We start from the raw sequence: 21,266 nt of genomic DNA, 5'->3' as shown, positions 1-21,266 counted from the left end.
ATTCTTTTGTTCACATACTTTAAAAAAAGTTTTTATTACAGAAAATTTTGTATGTATGTAAAAGAACAATTAATATGCTGAGCTGTCATAAGTACATTACCTGATCTTATAGTAATTATCAACATTTTCTAACTATATAGTTGATCTATTCTTCCAAGTTCCTGTTCCCCAGTAGTATTTTAAAGCCAATTCCCATATCATGTCCTTTTACCAATAAATCTTTTGGGAAGCATCTCTACCTGGTTAGGACAGTTTTTTCATAATCCCCATGCTATTAGTATAGCTAACAAAACTAACAGTAATTCATTAAATATGATTATATGGAAGGATTTTAGTTCATTTAATAAAGCAAAATTTTTAAAAATGTACACATGTTAGGATGAGAAAAAGATTTTCTTTATAGGGTGACCTGTGGCTCAAGGAGTAAGGCACTGGCCCCATATACCAGGGGTGGTGAGTTCAAGCCTGGCCCCAGCCAAAACTGCAAAAAAAAAAAAAAGATTTTCTTTATAAGCAGAGCATCCTTTTCTAATCTGATGAACTGTTCTTGCTTTTCATATCTTCTTTATCCATTGTTTTTCTATTTTTAAAAGTCCACATATTCTTTATAATCTAGTTTAATTATTGTTTTCCTAGGGAGTAACATTATCAAAATCACCTAGAATTTATTGAACCATAGTTTTTGGGTTTTTTTTTTTTTTTGAGACAGAGTCTCAAGCTGTTGCCCTGGGTAGAGTGCCATGGCGTCATAGCTCACACCAACCTCCAACTCCTAGGCTCAAGCAATCCTCTTGCCTCAGTTTTTCTATTTTAGTAGAGACGGGGTCTCACTTTTTGCTCAGGCTGGTCTTGAACTCTTGGGCTCAAGCAATCCACTCACCTCAGCCTCCCAGAGTGCTAGGATTACAGGGGTGGGCCACCGAGCCCAGCCTGGTCCCCCCACCTTCCCGGACCCTGAGACATTTAGCTGACCATAGTTTTTTGTTTTTTGTTTTTTTAATGGAGTGAAGATTATTATTATTATTTTTAACAGTAGGATTTTCTGAAATCCTACATGTTCTACACTACCTCTTCTGAGACCTGATTGCAATAAACTTATCCTTGCACCCCACTTACCCTTTCTACCCAAATGCCTTCATCACATCATGGGATTTAATGGTTATGATTGAATGGCAGTGGTGGGGGAGGATAGGCCAATCCTTTATAAGAGTCATATATTTTAAAAATAAGGAAAAATGTTACATTAATAATGAGAATGAAGTCTGAGGGGCTGGAATTCTTTTTTTTGAGGGGAGGGAATTCTTAAAGAGAAAGTACTAGTCTGCATACTGACCTTATGTTTTCTAAGCTTAACTTCACATTTTATGTTATACAGCTAGTTAAATCTAAAAAAGTTGACAAATTAGAACTTTCCTTTATGCAGGACTGATTCCTACAGTAAAGGGAATGGTTTAGTATCTAATTACTTAGTAATTTTTAAATATGAGAAAATAAACACTATTCTGGTTCCTCCAGGGTGTTTTAGTAAAGACCAAGTATATTTGGATGGAATACTTCAAATCCTCCGATACAGAGATACCATAGACTTTCATCTACTCACTGCCCTAGGGAAGGTGAGTAAAACCAGTGGCACATAGTCCCAAGCATGCCAGATTAGCATTTCGAATAGCTTGATTTTATGATTCATAAGACTCAGGTTCAGACTTTTTAGTTTATTGTTGGAACAAGTTTCCTTTGTGTGATAACAAGAGAGAGAAGTACTGTTCTGTCACAGAACCAAATGGCAAAATTTCTTTGTGGTCAGTAAGAGATAAGAGAATAGGAAATTTAGAAATATACAGGGTGGCCATAAAGTTCACATGCAGTTTAAAATTGCACACAAACTTTATGGCCACCCTGTATATAGTTTAATTTTTATTTGGATATACAACTTTTTCTATAAAGCATTTATAAAAAGCACCTTTGTCTAAAATCTTTTTAAAGTAAGTGGCAGCTGTAACACTCTCCCCTTAATAGCTCCTAAGAACAAGGATATTCTTTGACATGACCATATAATTTTCGTATTTAAGAAGTTTACCATCGAATGTACACAGCTATGATTTAGTTTAAAAAAAAGTTTACTATTGATTCAAAATAACATTTAAAATAGTCTACTTCAGATTTTCCAAATTGTCTGAAACATGTCCTTTGCAGCTCTTTTCTTTTTTGTGTGTGTGATCTGGGATCTATTCGGGATTATTTATGCATCATTATTTGGTTATATGCTTTCATTTCATAATCTAGAACAGTCTCCCTTGCCCCATTCTTGTTTTTCATGACATTTTAAAGACTCTGTAGTTTTCTTAAGAATCTCTACAATTAGGATTATCATATAGTTTCCTCATGATGAGATCTGAGTTAAACACTTTTTGCCAAGAATACTCTACATGTTATCTTTGCTGCATTATTGGTAATGTTGTACTTGGAAAACTTAGTGATCACCAGATCTCCTCCATTGTATTAATAGTCATCTTTGTGATGATTCCTATGAATGGACTGTTCCAAATAACCTTACAAAGAATGCTTTAACATCCATTGATTATCTTTTTCCAAATCAGTTATTACACTGGTGGTAACAAAAGAGAAATCTAATTCTGTTATAATTCTTCCTTTCTTCCCCTTTTTTTGTAGTATTATTGTGAACTTAATTATTTTTTATTCAACTTTTTCATGGCTGGTCTTATGTTGTTTTAAATATATCTCTATGTTTTCTAGCAAAGCAAAACGTCTAGGCTCATCTTGGACTTTACCTACCCAAATCTGAGATTAGGTGTTTCTCCATTGAAGCCTTAAATCCTTTTATTGGGAAATGATATTTAGAAAATAAGATCTGAAAACTAGGTGTGTACCTTGCTACTAAGGTGTTCTTCTAGATCTTTTCATGAGCAAATCATATGTTTATTTTTAATCATAGTGACTTAAACCAAGTGCAAATCAGACTGCTCTTGATTCTTTCACACTTTCCCTCTCATTCTATATTTGTATCTCCTTACTCTTCAAATGAGAACACTATTGCTTGACATAAGTACATTTACTTATTCTCTCTGATAATAAACTCAGAATGGCTTAAGAATTACTAAGCCATATCAATATCAACAAACCTATTTTCATTACATTTAGTGGTATAAACACTAAAATATGTGTTTAATAATATTAACAATGTTAAAAATGTAATAAAATACAGATATAAGAAAAACATGATTAATTTTATTTTTTATTTTTTTGTAGAGACAGAGTCTCACTTTATCGCCCTTGTAGAGTGCCGTGGCATCACACAGCTCACAGCAACCTCCAACTCCTAGGCTTAGGTGATTCTCTTGCCTCAGCCTCCCCGGTAGCTGGGACCACAAGCTCCTACTTTTTTATGTTAACATTATTATTTTACCTTTTCAGCTTATGTGAACTAAATAGAGAATTACTTCTGTTTGCCCAATTATATTTTCATTTGATGAAATATATTGTACCCCCTTGAACTTTTTTTACAAAGTTCTAAGGCTATTTTTTTGTTGCAGTGCAGCGGGGGCCAGCGCCCAACCCACTGAGCCACAGGCGCCGCCCTATTTTATTTTATTGTTGGGGAGGGATTCATTGAGGGTACAAGAAACCAGGTTACACTGATTGTATTTGTTAGGTAAAGTCCCTCTTACAATCATGATTAATTTTCTTAAAGCCTTCCTACTGAATCTGGAAGAGTATTAATCAGAAGACCATAATATTTAAAGTAAATCAGGCTTTGGAATTTAAAGATGCAAAGATAATTTATAGAACTTAAAAAGTTTCACCCTCAAACCTATAGAAGTACAGCTGAATTGCTGCTGTCTTACAGTGATAAAATAGATATAAAATTTTTAAAAATACTTATAAAAATTCAAAATAGGGCAGCACCCGTAGGTCAGTGGGTAGGGCGCCAGCCGCATACACCAAAGCTGGCAGGTTCAAGCCCAGCCTGGGCCTGCTAAATAGCAATGGCAACAAGAACAACAACAAAAATATAGCCGAGCATTGTGGCAGGTGCCTGTAGTCCCAGCTACTTGGGAAACTAAGGCAAGAGAATTGCTTAAGCCCAAGAATTTGAGATTGCCATGAGCTGTGACAGCACAGCACTCTACTGAGAGTGACATAGTAAGACTCTGTCTCACAAAAAAAAAAATGCAAAATAAAAGAAAGGGACTATAATAAAAATCACAAATCATTTCCCAGACTAAATCTAAATGGGAGTCTAATATGTAGTTGCATATCCCTTCTCTGAAATGCTTGCGATCAGAAGTGTTCAGGATTTTCTGTCATTTCATGTTTTAGAATATTTACATTAGTTACCAGTAGAGCGTTGCAAATCTAAAACTCCTAAAAGCCTTAATGAACATTTCCTTTGAAGGTCATGTCAGTTCAGCACTCAAAAACTTTCATATTTTGTAGCATTGTGAATTTTGGGTTTTTGGCATCAGGATGCTGATCTGGCATAATTGTACTCATTTTCCTAATTTAGTAATATAGTATTATATTCTACCTATTTTCATGGTTCCTTTATTTAGATTTAGTAAGATTTTGGGGGTGGAAGAGTCTTTCAAATGCACATACATATTAAGTTTGGTTGTCTAATTTTAAAACAAAGTGGGTCTAAGACAGTGTTAAATCACATATGACTTCTTCAAATTACCTTCTTTTACTATGGTATTGGTATGCAGGTACAGAAAAATACATTCTTATTTAACACGGAGGAGAAAAGTAAACTGCTGATTTTTTGTTATTTTTTAGCTGTTTGATCAAGCATATATATATCTTGAAAGAGTAACATGATCACTATTCTTTCATTTAAAGATGCAGGGAAGAAGTTCATCTTTAAAATGTACGTTGTAGTTATGTTTTAAAATCAACCTATTTTCCTTTTTCAGGTTTCCTATGAAGATGTGGATCGCTTAAAAGGACTGGCTGTTACAGAAAACTTGAGGGTCCCTCACTTCCTGCAGGACCACAGCCGATACATGGAGCACTTGGAAAAGATCATGGAAGTGAATGAGCTGACCGACAGGGAGCTGAAAGACCTCATATAGTAATTAGCGTTCCTGCAAACATAGCTGAACTATGCCTTTATGCACATTAGCAGTTGGGTGCAGTTAGCACCAGCAGATTTATAAAAGAATGCCTATTTACTTGAGTTTTCTGAAGAATGATCTTCAGTATTCAGCTGAATTTTTAGGTTAAGTGCAAACCTTAAATGATTTCCCTAAAATGTTTGTATAGGCTGCAGGGGGAAGTTACTCCTATTTTCATCTGAATTTCAACACAGCCAGATGAAAATGCTACTGCTAAGTGTTTTTGAACACTTCTGGTCAAATTGAGCAAAAATCTTCTGCCTGAAGTTTGGCACTGGCCGACTGCTTCTGCATGATCATCAAAACCAGCTCTGATTGGAGACTGGCTGAATTCCAGGGACATTCAGCCTCTAAAGTTACATTTAATTTGATAAACAGTGGTAATTATTCTTTGAGAAGTAAGTTTTGTGATGCTCCCAAAAGCTAGTTAAATAATGTTAAAGGGAAGGGAAAAGCAGTTTGAAAAGTTTCCATTAACTTTTTTATGTTAACATTATTATTTTACCTTTTCAGCTTATGTGAACTAAATAGAGAATTACTTCTGTTTGCCCAATTATATTTTCATTTGATGAAATATATTGTACCCCCTTGAACTTTTTTTACAAAGTTCTAAGGCCTTTCCCACTGCAGCCTTTGTGTAAATGTTAAGTACAAGTGCCAGAGAAGTTTGTCTACAGAAACCAAAATAGTTGGTGGAGTTGGCTGCTTACTCACCTTTTTATTAAATGGAATATGTAATGAGTAGAGGACAAATACTCTGACCCTAGTTAAATTTAGTAGCTGAATGTTGACTGGGTAGCATCTGCACTAGTAAACTTGACCATGCTCTGAAAAGTGAAATTTCTGGACATTGCCTTTGATAAGCTGGCTTTGTGATACTGGCTCAGTGTATTTTATCAAAATCTTTTACGTCATCAACCCAATAATGCCATATTTTGAATTGAAAAATGAGAATTCTGTTTTGTTAGATTTCTCCTGATATCAGCTTATATATTTTACTTTGTAACTTATCAGTTTCAGTATACACTTGGATGTATATATTGGGATCAAATGGTTCTTCATAGAACTTATTGTAATCATCAGAAAGAATGCTGCTGTAAGTACCCTATTTAAGATCACTCCTGAAATCTCCACCTAAAGTTATCTGAGAATTTATCTTTACCTCAGTTCAGGCTAAACTATGGTGCTAACACTGGTAGATGTGTACTATGAAGCATGGTCCACATTCATGCTAGAAAATGATTTTAGGAAATCTTTTGCAGGCTAGGTTATGTGATTTTTCTCTTTCACATGTCTAGACAAGCTTGCACAAAGAAGAATATTGCAGCAAACAGGATATATAGTCTAGCTATTGCCTGGGAGTTCCTGCAAAGCCAGGTATCTCACCTTTGGCAGTAGAAGGCCAGGTACTTTGGAGCACTGAAAGCCACCACCACCATGTGCCAGGCTGGCTGGTATGTGTCTTACACATCAGTGTACCAGGCTGGGGGGCACAGTGTGCCAACACTAACCAGATGCTGGCATCTACCTGTGACACCCCGAGCATGTGTCCCCTGGTAGCAGTCATGTACTTTCAGCTTTATGCAGGGTTTTCTTTCCTTTTCTTTGTTTTTTTAAGAGATAGGGTCTCACCGTATTGCCCAGCTAAACTTGAACTTCTGGGCTCAAGTGATTCTCCCACCTCAGCCTTCCCAATAGCTGGAACTACAGGCATGCACCACTGCCATGTCCAGCTTGTGTAGTGTTTTCTGACTTTATCTTAAAACGTATCAAAGGTGATCGTGAAAACAATGTTTTAGAAGCATAGACAGAAATGGCAATATCTATGTCCTGTGATTTAAGCCCAAAGGTTATAAATTCAACATTTGCAGGCAATAGCACTTCTAATCTTACATTATGGTTTGGTTTAAATATAAAGGAAAATCACAGCAGCCTTAATTTCCTTCTGGTAGGATCATTTGCAGTGGTTCTTATCCCTGAGTTTTGGAATGGATGGGTATTCTTCTTAGTCTGTTTTGGAAAAGGAACTACTTTCTTGCCTTATTGCTTTAGTATAAAATGAAAAACATGAGCACTCTGCAGACAAAATGACCTTAAATCACATTGATTGTCTTAAGATATTTTAAAAGTTAGCAGTGAACCAAAAGTAGTCTCATATTAGCAGAAATACTTACAGAGTGCTAAGCTTTAAAAGTTGAGATTAAAGATTTAATGAATTTTTATTAATTCTTTTTCCTGAATAAGCATAAGGTCAGTTTTGTTCCCTAAAATAAAAGTTTTAATAAACAGAAAATTATAGCAACAGTACTTAGCATAGTTGAAGATCATATTAATTTGAGTAGTTATTTGCAATAGGCTATTAATTTTATCAGTTTTGTCCACTATTATTTTAACATAGTTGTATCAAATACGAATTCTGATAAACTGTTAGGTTTTAATACCAGACAGGATTCAAAGTAAATTAATGTTTGCAAACATAAATCTGTTGTCTTCATTTCTTTATATTTTCACCTTTGTAAAAGTGTTTATAATTTGTATTGTTTATTTTGTATATCTGGGCATTTCGTGTCTAGCTATAATAAAAAGAAATAGCATTGAGATTCTTAAAAAGTGGTATATATGCATGTAAACTTTGAAAACCTAATTATATTTTTATTTTGGCATTTCTTGTGTTTTATTTTGTGATGATTATTGAGAGGACATGAGCCTTGCTTGTCTTCTAGTGTCCTTCCTTACAGATAGATATTACGTTTGCCACACTGTACCTTTCCCTAATTAGTTCAGTAATACCCTGATGGGGCATATAGAGAAGGGAAAAGGGGACACCTTTGTCTTAAGTTACTACTCTGTTCATTTAGTAAACTTTTGGCAGGACCTATTGAAGAGCAGAATCTGTTTGAGTGCCAGAGATGCTCTGATGAAGAGGTCAAGACACAGTCTAGTGAGGAAGGGACAGGCACAGAGGCAAGATACAGGACAGTCAGTGCCATACTCAAAAAGTGCTACTAACAGACTAGACACTGTCATCACTCGGCCTGCCCATGTGTTTGAAACAGAAAGACCATTTGCAAAGGGCTGATTTTGTTACTGCTCTTTGCAAGGCCTGCATTTGGAGCCAGAACAAATATAGCCCAAAGGAGGGATTAGATGAGGAATGTAGCTGCTCAGGTCAGCAAAGGCCTATCGGAGATCCCTTGAGACCTCCAGCAGATACCCAACACTTTATCCCTAAGACGATGAGCACTGAGCAGGGAGGGACTGAGAGTAGAGTGCAGGTGCCCTCCTCCATCAGGGGCAAGTGACCAGTCTTTGAATTCAAACCTTTATCTGCAGTTGTGAAAGCCTTATAACTGGTTATGGTTTTCATGCATTTTTGTTCACTTAATGCCTTGGAACTGATGCCAGGATGTGTGGTACCAATGCTTGTCAGCAAGCTGCAGGAGAGTTTTAGGAATAGGGGGAATTTCAATGGGCAATAGTTTGTCAGAGTTTACGGAGCTTGGAGACTTTTTCCCCTTAACATTGGATTGAGATAAACCTGAAAAAAAATCCTGCTATCATAGGTAGAGAAATCCTTAATAGCAGCAAATATGGAATGATGTAAGGTATATAAAATATATCAAACCACATATTTGGTCCTTGGCCCTTTTAAAGTAACCTCTACCATATTGAGAGTATTTTCCTACTCAGTTACTGTTGTATCTCCAAACTTGGATGCTACCAGTACACTGACCCTACTAGATTTAGGAAGAAAATATTTATTTTTGTCACTGGTTTATGTTGGAGATCAAATTCTGTCTGTCTTGTGTTATCTGGAGTGCTCCACTCAGCGGTTAGATATTAAACTAACAAGCAGAAAACAGCCTGCAGGCCAACTGAGCGCTCTTTGAGTGCCTCTCCACAACTCTCCTCTAGAGGGACCACTAGCTCTTCTTTTTCCTTTCTCTTCTCACTCCCAGTACTTTGGCTGGAGGCCCTCTAATCAAGGCATCCTCAAACTACGGCCAGCGGGGCCACATGCGGCCCGCAGAGGACATTTATCTGGCCCGCCAGGTGTTTTTGCCGCTGCTGCCTATCCTGCTTAGCAGCCGACTCATCCCGGGGCCACAGTCTGGCCCTCCAACAGTCTGAGGGACAGTGAACTGGCCCCCTGTTTAAAAAGTTTGAGGACTCCTGCAAGTCTAAATATTTAATTTTGCTAGTTGACCCTTGCACCAAAATCCCTACCTCCACTCTGATTTGAAGCAAGCATAACTGTTCTAGGTAAGCAAGCATAACTGTTCTATATACTGTTCTGTATATAATGTTAAAGAAGTAAGCAGTCACCTGCAGATGTTTCCTCACACTGACAAACTCGTCATGAGATGATTTAGGCTGAAAAGAAATACCTGTACTCTGCATATTTACTATTCACGGTCTTGAGAAATATGTTCAATAACATTTCCGTGTATCCATTTCATACAATATCTATGTGACAGATAAGCAATTTGAAATTCAGATTCTGCTTTATATTACCAATATAATTAACATTAGACACTTCTCAGTGAAACTAGATTTTCCCTTTTAGGGAAATAAGAGAGGAGATATTGGAGAAATTCACCAGATCCTCTGCTAAAGAGGTATTTCTCAGCTGAATAACTAACAAAGCCCCATCCAGTGAGGTCCCCATTGTTTGTGAATCACAGGCAAGGCCAATTTCTTATCTTAAATCTCACCTTTCTTAGATACATAACAGCTTCCTGGCTTTTGCCAGACCCTAGATATCCAGTAACAATGCAGCCTTAAGATGCTTTAAGTTCCGGAATGTCTCCACATAAAATATTGGAAATTGCAGAGGCCTATCTCCCTCTCATCTCACCCACCCTCCCCCAGGTAAGCAGACCTTCTAAAGACTAGAATTCCTTCCCAGAGCTGTTAGGTAAACCTCAGAGGTGTTTAGAGATTCCATGTGTGGTTAGATTTGTCAGAAACAATTTTAGGCCTTGAGAACATAAACTTCCTGTACGTTGTGGATGGGAATTGACATCTTTGCCTCCACAGCCTCCCAGGAGATATCTGGAAGCTGCCAGCGGTGAAGCGGGATGCCCAGGCCAGCTCCTCAAAGTTCCTATCCTCCTATGCATTTGCTGCTCTGCGAACACCTTTCACCCAAGAGCCTCAGCACCAAAACCATTCAGAGCCTGACTGCTCCTTGCCAGGGAGCCTTGGAGACCTCACAGAAGATAACTCTGAAAAGATGTGCTTTCTAACTTCTCAGCAATTTGGTCTTCTTAGACAAGTAAATGATGATGAACAGCATTCAGAAAAATGAAGTTCAAAAAAATTCCTAGAGCTCCAAGTGTTTACCAATACTATAGTAAGGATTTATTCAACATCTGTCTTGTTTGGCAATAATTGTAATTTAAAAAATCCTCATTGTCAGCCCTATTAGGATAGCAAAGCCCAAGGGCTCAAGACTCTTAATAAAAAAAGTCACAGCAACAATGATTCTCTCGCTGTTATCTGTCAGCTTCAATTCTCCACTTTTTCAGTTGCCTTCCTGATTCTGACATAGGATTGGGTACCTGCTGTCCTTGCGGCTGATAGAATCTCTCACCTAGCCACAGAAGACCACACTAAAATTTTAAGTAAATAAGTCACCACAGTTCTTGGTACTTTCATCACCCTCATCTCTCTTCTCTTCAGTAGTATTTTTAGTAGGTTCAGCCAAACTTTCAGGCATGCCATTTAAACCGACTCCCTCCACGTTGGCATTTCTCAATAGGAGCCTTGGGGGCACCGTCACTAATTCAGCTGGGCCACAGGTCAGGCCTCGCCAGTGTTCTACCCGCAGCCTCTGGGTTAGGGCTTAGGAATCTACATGTCAGAAAGCTCCACGTGTGATTCTCTCATGCACCAAAGTGGGAGGACCACTGGCCCAAGAGAAATTCTCCTTCCCAAGACAGCGTGAAGGAAACCGAGCCTGGGAAATGCAGTTTGCGATTGCCCACCATCACCAGCAAGTCTTTGCTATGGAGCACCTAGTTCCTGGATCCTGATTCCCTGTCTGTGAGCTTTTAGAGTTAGTAGATGGGAGAGGGGATTTACAGCCCAAAACTTCATAAGATCCCTCAGTGCATGGAACAGAAGGGTGCTCTGTTTGCTAAGAGTTAAAGCCATCTCTGGAATTCCTATTTTAAAAGGCCACTTCAGGGTATCTCAAAACTCAGAGCAAGGAAACTACCACACAGTGCACCACAGGCCTGGGGCAAGAAGCCTGGCACACTTGCTAGCTGCAAACTCAGGCTCTGTCTAAGAGCAATCACACAACCCCAGCCAACTGCACCCCTTATCACAATAAAACCTGAGTCCTCAATGTTCCTCATCCCCAGTAACAATCATTTAATTAAATAATTCATCAGAACAAAAGTCAGCAAGATGCTCAGGCAATTGCATCTTGCATCACTATTGATTGTAACTCAGTCTGCTAAGCAGATACTATTAGGCACCCCCAGAACCAAAAACACTAAGTGAAGTGGCTTATATGGTTTGACCCCCAAATTCAGGAAAACAGAAACAGGTGGGAAATTCCCTCTGGAGCCTTTCATCTCTTTCCCTTCTCCTTTCTCACCACTCCACCTGGAACCAGCTCCAGGAAAGAACAGAACTCTCCAGGGGTAAAGCAATGCCTCATTTTTTCTGCTGTTCTCTTTAGCAGACCTCTGAACTTCACTGCCCTTGCAAATCTGAGTTTCCCCCATTATCAAGCCCAGCCTGGCTACCCAGACACACAGATCAGAGAAGAAGGGAGTGTATGCCTCCCCGTCCACCCTCCTGGACAGATGGAGGGGCAGGAGACATCCCTGGCAACTGAAAGCCAGAGACCCCAGAGCACCACAGAGCGTACCTCACCTTTGCCTTTGAAGTGTGTCCTTGCTGTCCTAGACTGCGCCTGCACTGCTGGTCTGCAGTGGCCAGGCAGCCAGGCCATCTCTGGATCTCTGCCATCTGCTCTCCTTGGTCAGCGTGTTTCTGTGGCAAGACCAGGAGCCCAGATCAATCTCGGCTACTCAGCCTCCCAAGCAGTGTCCAGAAAGCCAGAGCCACAGGAAATGCTCCCCAGCCTGTACCTTTCCATTAGCCCCGCCCACCTTTGTCAAGGCCACTTGTTTTCCACCACCCTCCTTATCTGACAGACAGATCCCCAACCACCTGCATGCACTCTTTGTCACAGTAAAACTTGAGTTTTTAATTCCCTCCTCCCAACAATAATTATTTAATAATTTACCACAGTGGAAGGCAGAAGGATACTCAGGGATTGCTTCATCCATCACTGTTAAACAGACACTAAACAAAAAGCCTCAGCTGGAGCCTACCTCACCTGGTCTGACCATGGAGGCCAAGGCTGCCCCCTACCCCCCCACTAGTGGCTTCTCATGTCCAGCAATAGGAGTCCATCCGCCTGAAATCTGTGGATGGTTAGGATCACCCTGGAGGCAGGCTAGGAGCAGTGCGTCTGGAGAGACGGGGACCCTGGGGAGGATAGTGTTGGGTGGGGCCTGCGCAGGGCTTTAGGGATGGGTAGATTTCAGTGCATGGAAAGTGTTGGTTAGGAGGAACTGCACAAGCAAAGGCTCTGGGGTGGCAAAGCAGGAGAGTGTTGGCTCCCCACCTGTGGCTCAAGCGGCTAAGGCGCCAGCCACATACACCTAAGGTGGCGGGTTTGAATCCCCCAGCCCGGGCCCGCCAAACAACAATGATGGCTGCAACCAAAAAATGACTAGGCGTTGTGGCGGGCGCCTGTAGTCCCAGCTACTTGGCAGGCTGAGGCAGGAGACTCGCTTGAGCCCAGGAGTTGGAGTTTGCTGTGAGTGTGATGCCATGGCACTCTACCCAGGGGGATAGCTTGAGGCTCCATCTCAAAAAAAAAAGCAGGAGAGTGTTAGAAGCACTCACTGAACTGACCTCAGATGAAGATACAACAGCATCCATGCTTTAACAATTTCAGGGTTTAACAAGAAACTCTTAGCTTCTCCCGCAGTATAGTTGGAGATTTGTCTTGAGACTTTGCTCATGTAATCCAGTGGGCCATGTCTGTCCAGAGTGAAGCGTCTCCATCCTTTGGGCGTCTTCCCAGGTGTGAAGCAGACAACCTCTGTCTAGGTTAAGAACTGGATCTCCATGTCCTGTTTCACATTGAGGCATCCAGACCTGGGCTTGGCGATGTGCTGGTAAACGTCCAACTGGTTCTCAGTGCAAAATGCCCTGATTAGTAGTCTTTGTCAATTTCCACAATGTAAATACTCCCACCAAGAGCACTTACAAACTACCCAAAATTAAACAACTGGCTGGCAAAATTCCTGAAAATTTAACAATCAGTTCCCATGAGCAAAGTATTAGTTGCCTCCAGCCCACCACTGCCTGGATGTCTCTCTACAAGCCTCTTGAGAACTGAATTTTTTTTTTTGAGACAGTCTCACCTTGTTACCTTGGTAGAGTGCTGTGGTGTCACAGCGCAAAGCAACCTGAAACTCTTGGGTTTAAGTGATCCTCTTGCCTCAGCCTCCCAAGTAGCTGGGACTACAGCTGCCTGCCACAATGCCCGGCTCTTTTAGAGACAGGGTTTCCCTCTGGATCAGGCTGCGGCAATCTACCCACCTTGGCCTCCCAAATGCTGGGATTACAGGCGCATGAGCCACCGCACCTGGCCTGAGAACTGAATTGTTGTTGTTGTTGTTGTTTGTTGTTTTCTAGCAGTTCAAACAAAAGGCTTACATGTTTCTCATGGAGCCAACCCACTATTGCAGCACACAGAGAGAAAAATCATTTTCCCAATAAAACATGTGTAACTCTTCCGATAGTGGTGACATTTTCAGCTCAATGAGGTCCAATGTTAGTGACCCTGACACAGCACAAACATGTGCCATCTCAAGCACAATCCACTGGCACAATACTAGGTCCCACATGGTTCTTCCCCATTGTCTCCTCTTAGAGTTGTGCCTGATTTTATTACCAGTTTTCATCTGAAATCATTGGAAAATGGGACTACTTTGTTTTGCTTCAGGCCTGTCCACAGTCGCCTTTCATTTGTTCAGACTTACTGTGATTTTCATGTCAGAAGTCACCATTAGTTTTTTTTCTTTTGGCCTAGTTAAAAAAACATTTTGCTTAAGTAAATTCTCTATCTTAAGGCAGGTTTTTTTTTCCTAAATTACCATAATTTTTTTCAGATGGCTTTTTAATCATCATAATTTTTAATGTTAATAGCTATGAAAAACTATTCCTGTCTTCCCTGCTAATCTATAAGCTTCACCTTGTGAAGAAGCATCTGGTACATAGTAGGCCCTCAGTGAGCACGGTATTGATGGCTAAATGGATAGACGCTCCGGCTTTAGCTCTCACTTCCCTTCCCTACTTGATTCTCACTGGCAGGCTGGAGAGGGTGCTGTCTTATTGTTGACTTTTTTTAAAAGACAGAGTCTCACTTTGTCACCCTTGGTAGAGTGCTGTGGCATCACAGCTTACAGCAACCTCTAGGTCTTGGGCTTAGGCAATTCTCTTGCCTCAGCCTCCCCAGTAGCTGGGACTACAGGCGCCCACCACAATACCTGGCTATTTTTTTGTTGCAGTTTGGCTGGGGCCTGGTTCGAACCTGCCGCCCCAGGTATATGGGGCCAGCGCCCTACTCACTGAGCCACAGGGGCCACCCTATTGTTGACATTTGAAACTGAAACACTCAAGTATTCCTTTATCAACCTTGCTTGAAACCAACCCCAGGCAAATGTCTGTCATGCAGCCCGTGGGTGGCAAACTATTCTTAAAGAGTAGGAACAGGCACCAGCCCAGCCCTAGGACTCTGCAAGCACACCCAAATCAAATAGGCTCAGGCTGCTTAAACTCCCTTAATAAAGCATGCACTCTAACGCTTCTGGCATGCACATGTGAGATCATATCTGTGTCTGTGTCTCTATCTTGGTAACTCTGCTGGGCCAAGGGGCCAAATACCTTTGTGCATTTGCCCCCTGCCTCCCACCAAGCCTCAATTCTTGCACTGACAAAGCCTCCCTCGGCACCTCCTGTGGCACTCAGGGGTTCTTCAGAGAGGTGTTGCTGGGCCATGCTGAGGTATGAGTTCATTTGTCATTTCAATCCTTGCTTGGCTGATCCCTCTAGGAGGGCAGTGAACTACCCTCAACTGTGGTTGGCCCATCCCTTCTTCAGCCGCTCATAACTCAGCTTACAAGTCTGTTCCTGCAAGCTGCTCTATAGATGTCCTTGGGGCCACACCTGCAAACCCAGGGTTGCTTCCCCCGCAGGCATCCACCTAGGGGTCACCTGCCATTGTTGTGCAGGGTAACTCAAACACGTGTTTGCTGTCCCTGGGAGATGGCTCAGGGAGTTCCCTGCTGAGTTTCTCTGCCAGGAACAGCTAGAGCCCATGAGTGGCAGTCTGACTTTCAGAGAGCCTTGGAGTCTTTTTCAGTGAAATATGGGGTGATGATCAGTGTCCACATGATAAGTACCAGTAGGTAGGGGATCCCTACTTCTGCCAGTCCAACCTGACCGGTAGAAAGTGTAGGTCTACATGTTGTTGGGAAACCACCAAGCTAACCTTTGGGTTGGAAGGAACAAAGAGACACTGGGGATAAAATTTAAACACCAAAACATTAGCAATTAAAAATCATTTTTTAAAGTGCCACCACTTAGCGACCCCTTATGATGGAAACAAATGGATCTCTTTCCCTGGAGTTGTACAAATGGCCCTGTGGTCAGATACTGTTTCAAGAGCTAGACAGATGTTCATTTTCATTTTTCACAATCCTCTGAGAGGGATTTTCTCCTCATTTAAAAGGTTAATAGCCAGGTTCTTGGCCTGAGAAATCCAACATGCAGGGGCCAGCGACCAGGGCACAGCACAGCTGGGACAGAAACCAGATCTGCCATCTCTATACCCTGAGCATGGAGCCACTGAGCAACAACCTCACGGTGGGGTCTTCAGGTCAGAATGCTACCCACTCTGTCTGGGGTGTAAGAGTTTATATCCCACTTAGCCTTCAGAGATTGAGCATGAGGGTACCAGATGGACAGGCGGGCATCCTGATTCTGCTGCCGCTAATAATAGCTCTAGGCTGGTCACCCTCTGTAGGCCTGTTTCCTTACCTGTAAAAGGAACGAAAGATCCACTTTATTGGATTCTTCTGAGGATTAAAGCAGTTAAACATACACAGTGCTTAGACCAATCAGGAGTCAAGAAATGTGAGGGAGGATTATTTGAAAATGGGTATTCAGGATCTGGCATGGGGGCTCACATGGAATCCTAGCACTCCAGGAGGCCGACACAGATGAATTGTTTGAACTCAGGAATAGACATCAGCCTGAGCAAAAGCAAGACACTGTCTCTAAAAATAGCTAGGCATTACGGTGGGCACCTATAGCCCCAGCTACTAGGGAGGCTGAGGCAAGAGGATCACTTGAGCTCAGGAGTTTGAGGTTACTGTGAGCTGTGACACCACAGCACTCTACTGAGGGTGACAAAGTGAGACTCTATCTCAAAAAAAAAAAAAAGAAGAAGAAGGAGAAAGAAAAGAAGATAAGCAGAAGTGCTAAAGTCTTTAACTCTTCTCCACCAGAAACAAACGCTATGTGGGCCCAGGTGAGATGGCCTTGTACTCCTTCCATAGATGGTAGAGACTTAGGCCCTGCTGGGCAGAATGCAGACTCTGTAACTGAAATCCCCAATACTCCCACCCCCCCCACCCCACCCCCATCCCCGTCAGGGCCCTCGCCCACTCCTGAGGGCAACGGTTTCAGCAGTGGAGGAGAACTCCCACCATCAGAACCCCAGAGACATAGGGAGGGAGATGCCATCCCTGACTCCAGGGAAGACCAGGCCCATGTTACTCCCTGTGCTCCCTAAAGCAGCAGTGAGGGAGTCATGGATTAGCTCTGATTGTTTGTGGTTCAGGAGGACTTCTGCCTGCCCTTGGCGTCACCCCTGCTAAATCTGTTGACAGACCAAGGCGGGGCTGGTGCCAGGACTACTGATAGCGTCAGCCAGGGCCCCAGCATAGAAATAGAAGGGAGCTGTCTCTGATCTCAGGTCTCCTGGGGGACAATGGGCAGGAGGGGAGAGATTCTGTAGGGCCAGGAAGGGAGGGGCTTGCCCCATGCCTGCGGGGCTCCTGTGATAGCAGGGAGGACGCCTGGCGCCTGTGGGGCTGTAACTGCTTCCTAGCATTAAATCACAACCCTTCCCCACCTCCTAAGACCCCCTTCAGCACTAGAGGACTCCCCAGGGCTTCTCCTACAATTAGGCCCTGCTCATAGAATCCTGGTGGGGGGAGAAGGAGGCAAAGAACAGAGAGGGGGAGAGGGACCCACAGAAGTGCCCCATTTGGGGACTGAGCTGGGGATGGGGGCTTGGGGGCAGAAGCTCTGGGGAAGGGTGGGGCATAGAACAATCCAAAGGAGAGCTGACAAATTCCATACAAGAAAGAGAAACAGAAAGCAGCTATGAGGCCGCAAAAAGACACAAAGGAACCTCAATGCACGTTGCTAAGTGACAAAGCCCATCTGAAAAGGCTACATATTCTGTGATTCCAACTACATGACACTCTGGAAAAGGCAAAGCTATAGAGACAGAAAAGCTCAGTGGCTGCCAGGAGTTAAGGGAGGGAGGGAGGACTATGTGGAGTGCAAGGGCATTTGTGATCAGGGGAGCTATTCTGTTTGATATTGTAACATGATGTCATCACACACCTGCCAAAACCCTCAGCGTGCACATCACAGACTAAACCTTACTGTAAACATGAGCTGCAGGATTGGTTCTTCATCTGTAACAAAGGCCCACACTAATGCAGCATGTGCGTGAGAGGGAATGTGCAAGGGAGGGGATGCTCTGTCCTTTGGGCGTAATTTGTCTATAAACCCCAAAATGCTCTTGTAAATAATTAAGTCTATTAATTAAAGGAAACACACACACACAGGTATAAAAGCAAAACCTGAAAACAAAGTCAAAAAAGCAACACCAAGTGGGCTGGGCTGGAGTGAGAGCAGCTGCCCAAGGGCACACTCCTGGGCACTGGCCTGGGGATTTAGGAGGGAAAAGGGCCAAGGAAGTGTGGCTGCCATTTTGCTCTCGGCTCCTGCCTCAAACCTAGTACCCTCACAAAGGTCATTTCATCAGATTTCTTTTTCCCTCATATCACTTAAGAAATCTTTCTTTCCACAGTTTTGGTGCCAAAGCCCCCAACAATCTGGTTAAAAGGATTTGGGGCATCTGGCTGGTGAATGTAGGGGAGGTTTTAGTTTATTTATTTTAATTTTTTTTTGAGACAGAATCTCACTCTGTTGCCCTGGCTAGAGTGCCGTGGTGTCAGCCCAGCTCACAGCAACCTCAAACTCCTGGGCTCAAAGGGTCCTCCTGCCTCAGCCTCCCAAGGAGCTGGGATGACAGTTGCCTGCCACCACACCCAACTAATTTTTCTATTTTTAGTAGAGACAGGGTCTCATGCTCTTGTTCAGGTTGGCTTCAAACTCCTAAGCTCAAGGGATCTTTTTGTCTCAGTCTCCCAGGGATCATAGGTGTGAACCACTGCACCTGACCCATAGGGGAGGTTTTAACTTTAGGCAAGCTACCAAAAGTGATATCCTCATCTAGGGAGCATCCTTCACTGATCCTCAAGGTTTTAAGTTTAAGAGGCAGGGTCTTGGCTCGGCGCCTATAGCTCAACCGGCTAAGGTGCCAGCCCCGTACACCTAAGGTGGCGGGTTCGAATCCCCAGCCCGGACCCGCCAAACAACAATGACGGCTGCAACCAAAAAATAGCCGGGCGTTGTGGCGGGCGCCTGTGGTCCCAGCTACTTGGGAGGCGGAGGCAGGAGACTCGCTTGAGCCCAGGAGTTGGAGGTTGCTGTGAGCTGTAATGCCATGGCACTCTGCCCAGGGGGACAGCTTGAGGCTCTGTCTCAAAAAAAAAAAAAAAAAAAAAAAAAAGAGGCAGGGTCTCACTGTGTTGTCAGGCTGGTCTTGAATTCCTGGGCTCAGGTGATCCTCCTGGGTAGCTGTGTCTACAGGCAACACACTGCAGTGCCCGACTTGCCTCTCGGCACCTTTAATGCTAACTCAGCCGGTTTCCATCAAGCCTCAGCTGTCACATTTCACATTCTGATTCCTGCAGGGGCACAGCCTGCACCCAGGAGACAGGAGCTGCTCGCCTGCCCATGGAATGGGCATGTGACTCCCAACCACTCCCATACCCCCCAGAAGAGGGCTTCCTTCCCATGCCCCTGAATAGTAATTCTCCTTAGAGCCAGGGCCCCCAAAAGAATGGCCCATCAGTTCTGGGCCCAAGAAGCCACTGGGTTCACACCGCTTGGTGACAGGTAGGTTCTCAACAGTGGCCGGGGGGTATTAGGAGAGAAAAGGGCCAATTAAGTGTGTTGAATGTTTAATGTGGAAAGAGGAATAAAGCCTCAGCTTCTATGGGGAACTGGAATAACCTGGCTGATCTAAGCTCATGACTTACCTTTTTACTATTTATTTTTATACTTTACATTAATGTTAAGCACAGGCAGATATGTGAAAATGCTGCTGAGTTGGGACCCCATCTATTTACTTAGTGCTGTGAACCTCAGGAGGGAGGAAATGACAGCATGCTGTGAGAATTCCTGTCCTGCAGGGGGCACTATGCAAACTGTCAGAAGCACAGACGCCACTTCCAGGCAGGAGGCAGCCTGGTGGAGACAGGGGTTGATGGACGGCTGGGAGAGAGGAGATGAATAAAGATTGTATAGAGACCCCAGGTGAGTCAACAGGGCCATGAGGGGCACTTCTGCAAGGTCTTAGGGAGGGGGTGTGAAGGAAAGACTGATGTGGTCGGGGTGTCAGTGCACAGTCCCACCAAGACCTTTCTAAGTGGCACAACCTACACAGCCGGGGGATCCAGCCCATGCTCTCATTGCAGCCAGGCAGGTTAATTTCTCTTTATTTTTTCAAAACAAAACTAAAAATCACCATTCAAAATATTTGAGAAGAGTGCTCAATCACAGTTAAAAGCTTTCTGTAATGGGCAGCCAGAAGGTCACATCCTGGTGGTCAGAAATGAGCACTCTGGCTTTGCTCAGCCAGGGCGGGCAGCCCGAGCCACGCTCTCCTTCCTTCTCACCTCGGGTACTGTTCTCCTGGTGCTGCCATCCAGCCAGCAGCGCACAGCTGGCTCAATCCTGCTGAGGCCAGCGGCACCCACAGAGTAAAAGGCATTTCTGTTCTGTGCTGGGCTTCTGATTTCACTGGGTGGTGTGGTGAGGCCCAGCACACCCCTACCCCCATCACAGGCCCTGAACCATCCACAGAGAAGGCCATGGGCCAAGGCCTGCATGCTGATGCTCTCAGAATAAAGATTAAAAGTTCAGTCCCCGGAAGGGTTAGCTCCTGTCTGTGCCTCCTGGGTCAAGGGGTAGAAAAAGTGATTTGGTGTCATCATCGCTCATGCTTGATGTTGGCTTCACTCCGCTCCAAGGCGACCCCGTTGCCATTCCGGGGGGCTTCCTTCTTGCTCCAGTCCTTCTCAGTGTAAAACTCAGCCAGCACAGGACAATGTTCAGAAGCCACTCCACCCCAAGACCAGTTATCTGGAATCCAAGGGTTCGTGAGACCTTCTCTCACTACAGCCCAGTGACCTGACAGGAGAGGAAAAAGAGACTCAGAAATCAGGGTGAAGGGTGGGTGGGATCCCGTAAGCTGGGGTGCCTGGCTGTGCTGCTCAGATAGTTGACTTGCCTGTGCAGACAAAAGGTCTTAGTCAATTTGATTTTCCACATAAACGAGGGCTGGTGCACTTCAGCATTGAAACTACACAGAGGCCCGGCCTCCCACCCACACCAACGCTCCTCAGCACGTGGGCTGACCTCCTGGTTTAGGCACCGCTACGATCTTCACCAGAGAGACGGGGACAGGAGCCTCGTAAAGATGCCTAAAGGGAATGTCCTATTTTTGCAAAGCAAAAGACACTAAGAAGAGAGAAAATAAATTCTATAGAAAAGATAAGAATCGTCGCGCCTTCGGCGGCTGCGCAGTGCGCACGTCAAAGCCGGGCTCGGTCCCGGAGCGGGGCGCGGGGATCGGGGATCGGGGAGCGGGGAGCGGGGATGGGG

The 21,266-nt window shown here is 43.5% G+C and overlaps 2 protein-coding genes across 3 annotated transcripts in view; one reads left to right on the top strand and one right to left on the bottom strand.

Moving 5' to 3' along the window:
* The window catches only part of KIAA0895 (KIAA0895 ortholog), a 36,548-nt gene extending 31,458 nt beyond the window's left edge, over positions 1-5,090 (top strand). For both annotated transcript variants that reach the window (XM_012804370.2, XM_003788589.2), the window contains 2 exons: positions 1,516-1,613; positions 4,932-5,090. In XM_012804370.2, the coding sequence (XP_012659824.2) occupies positions 1,516-1,613; positions 4,932-5,090 (257 nt within the window). The remainder of the gene's footprint in view (positions 1-1,515; positions 1,614-4,931) is intronic.
* A 14,990-nt stretch (positions 5,091-20,080) lies between these two features.
* Positions 20,081-21,266, bottom strand: part of EEPD1 (endonuclease/exonuclease/phosphatase family domain containing 1) — a 113,252-nt gene continuing 112,066 nt past the window's right edge. Inside the window, exon 8 of the mRNA XM_003788586.3 lies at positions 20,081-20,792. Within this exon, the coding sequence (XP_003788634.1) occupies positions 20,593-20,792 (200 nt within the window). The 3' untranslated portion in view covers positions 20,081-20,592. The remainder of the gene's footprint in view (positions 20,793-21,266) is intronic.

This window comes from Otolemur garnettii, unplaced genomic scaffold (assembly GCF_000181295.1).
Source record: "Otolemur garnettii isolate 467f Iridium unplaced genomic scaffold, OtoGar3 scaffold00028, whole genome shotgun sequence".
In the NCBI taxonomy this organism is placed as follows: domain Eukaryota; kingdom Metazoa; phylum Chordata; class Mammalia; order Primates; family Galagidae; genus Otolemur; species Otolemur garnettii.
Note: the sequence above shows the minus strand (reverse complement) of the source record. Positions and strands in the feature narration are given on the sequence as shown.